This window comes from Penaeus vannamei, chromosome 7 (assembly GCF_042767895.1).
Source record: "Penaeus vannamei isolate JL-2024 chromosome 7, ASM4276789v1, whole genome shotgun sequence".
NCBI lineage: Eukaryota > Metazoa > Arthropoda > Malacostraca > Decapoda > Penaeidae > Penaeus > Penaeus vannamei.
In genome coordinates, this window is record NC_091555.1 from 10,883,124 (window position 1) to 10,885,623 (window position 2,500).

The window sequence follows — 2,500 nt, forward strand, 5'->3', positions numbered from 1 at the left end:
ACGTTTCGCCCGGAGATATGGGGGTGGGCGGGTCGGGGGGTGGGGAGGAGGCGTATTTTATTTCATCTTAATCTGCAGTTTTGTCCTCACCTTCGGATATGTCACGTGGAGAATTTTCAAAAAAAAGGTTTTCAGTGTTCCATTATTATCTAACATTTTCTCATCACCATCATCATTCGTATAATCAAAATATTTCTGTTAACATTACTGACGTTATCAGTACTACCGTGTCAATAGCAAAATAATTATCATTATTCCTTTTTTTCACTTTACGCACGCACGCACGCACGCACGCACGCACACACACACACACACACACACACACACACACACACACACACACACACACACACACACACACACACACACACACACACACACACACACACAATATACATACATATATGTATGTATGTATGTAGAAAAGGTATGAATGAGAATGGATATCTTCACAATACAAGAGATATATTCTACCAGTTTCGAATATATCTTCGTCAAAAACATATGTATTTCTGACGTAGATATATTCGAAATCGCCCAAATACATTGCATTATATTGTATCGTATTCTCTCCTCTCATCTACTCTCTTCTCCTCTACTTCCCTCTCCCTCCATCTCTTGTTCCCTCTTCTCCTGTCCCCTTCCCCTCCTTTCCCCTGTCCTTCAATTTCCTCTCTTCTTTCCTTTCCTTTCATCTCTCCTTTCCTCTCCTCTCTTCTTTGTCTACCTTCTCTCCATCCTATCCTTTTTTTCCATTAATTATTTACAAGTAAACTTCACGAGAAGCTTTTTAAGTAGCATCAACTAATAATTGTATTTTTTTTTCTTTTTTTCTTTTTTATCGAGAGTAAATCTTTCAATATATTTTCAAAACTACAACAAAAACGGAGTCGGAAGGAGAGCTCATCTTTACAGCCAAACCTTTCCGAATCATTTAGCAGTGATGGATTTATGTGCAATAGTGCAGGTGCATATTGCGTTCTGCACGCGCGTTTGTGGAGGCGAAATACGCCCTATATGCAGGAACAGAGACAATATACATTTGGGGGGGGGGGAGGGTAATGCACCATCAGTCGCTGGAGAAGTATTGTGAACTGGTCGGTATTGTGGCCTTTTTCAATATTGCCCGTTTTAATCTAGATCATTTTGTCTTTGTTTGGGTGTTGTTGGGTCTCTCCTTTCCCCTCTTGCAGTCTGTTTTTTTTCTCTCCTGCTTCTATGTCTCTATTTCTCTGGCTGTCTTTCCTCTTCTTCACCTTACTGTTGGCCACTACTCCTTCCTCTGTTTGTCTATCCATTCGTCTGTTTGTTTGTTTGCTTGCTTGTTTGTGTCTGTTAGTTTGTTTGTCTGTCTCTTTTCCATCTAACTATCTGTCTGTCTGTCTATCTATCCAACACTCACTCACTCACTCACTCTCTCTCTCTCTCTCTCTCTCTCTCTCTCTCTCTCTCTCTCTCTCTCTCTCTCTCTCTCTCTCTCTCTCTCTCTCTCTCATTTTCATTCCTCTCCTTCATTCCCTTTCCTTCCACCTGCTAGCTCCTCTCTGTCACTTCTCCTTCTCTGTGCCTCTTCCTCCTCACCGCCCCCTCCCCCCCCCCTTCCTTGCACCTGCAGCGTCTCCCCCGAGAGTCAGTCGTCCATGACGAAGCAAAATCCATTTCCCCAAATCAATCTCACTTTGTTTGCTGGCTGCCCTTCCCGTCCACTCAATAGGCTTTGTAATTGAATCATCCATAAGGGCTTTGTGTCAACCCCTCCTCTATTTTCCTTCAATTCGCATCTGTTGCCTTCTCCTACCTTTCATCTGTAATCTGTTTATCCTTCGGTCGTCCGGTCGCGCCCTGCTCCGCCTCTGCTTCTTTCTGCTGCGCCATTTTTCCTTGTCTGTTTCTCCCCTCTTTCCGATATTCATTGTCGTGTTCTCTTCTTTTTTTCCTTCTCTTTCCACTACTGCTATTTTTTTCTTTCTTCTTTTATTGCCTTTTCTGTATTCGTCTTTTTCATTCTATTCTCATAATTTTTCGTTTTCTTCTTTTATTTGATTTTCTTTACTTAACTACAATTTTTATTTTATTTCATTTCATTTTATTTTTTATTTTATTTATTGATTTTTTAATTTTATTTTATCTATTTTTTTAGGGGGGGGGCGTTCTTCACATTTTTCTTTCCGCGAAAAAAACGCCGTCAGACTCAATCGCACCCCCCCCCCCCCGAGCCCGCACGCCCCTCCCTCCACCGGGCGCAGGGCGAAGGCAACAGGTTCCGCAGGAGGGCGCGGCGGCGAGCGGTCACGCCTTCCTTCCCGCCGGCCACTCGCGCCGAGGGACTCCCGAAGGGCGCCCGAGAGACACGGGCCGAGGGGGACGGCGAAGCAAGTGATTTCCTTTACCAGTTTATTCAGACCTTTCTATTCTATTGGATATTGGTCTGCGTTTATTTGGTTATTTGCGTGTTTACGTACTGGATAATCAATCGGTTTGGTCGCACTTTCGTAATCCG

The 2,500-nt window shown here is 43.4% G+C and overlaps 1 protein-coding gene across 1 annotated transcript in view; it reads right to left on the bottom strand.

The window, feature by feature from the left end:
- Window positions 1–67: 67 nt before the first annotated feature.
- The window catches only part of LOC138862118 (homeobox-like protein HDP1), a 12,099-nt gene continuing 9,666 nt past the window's right edge, over window positions 68–2,500 (bottom strand). Inside the window, exon 3 of the mRNA XM_070123279.1 lies at window positions 68–90. Within this exon, the coding sequence (XP_069979380.1) occupies window positions 68–90 (23 nt within the window). The remainder of the gene's footprint in view (window positions 91–2,500) is intronic.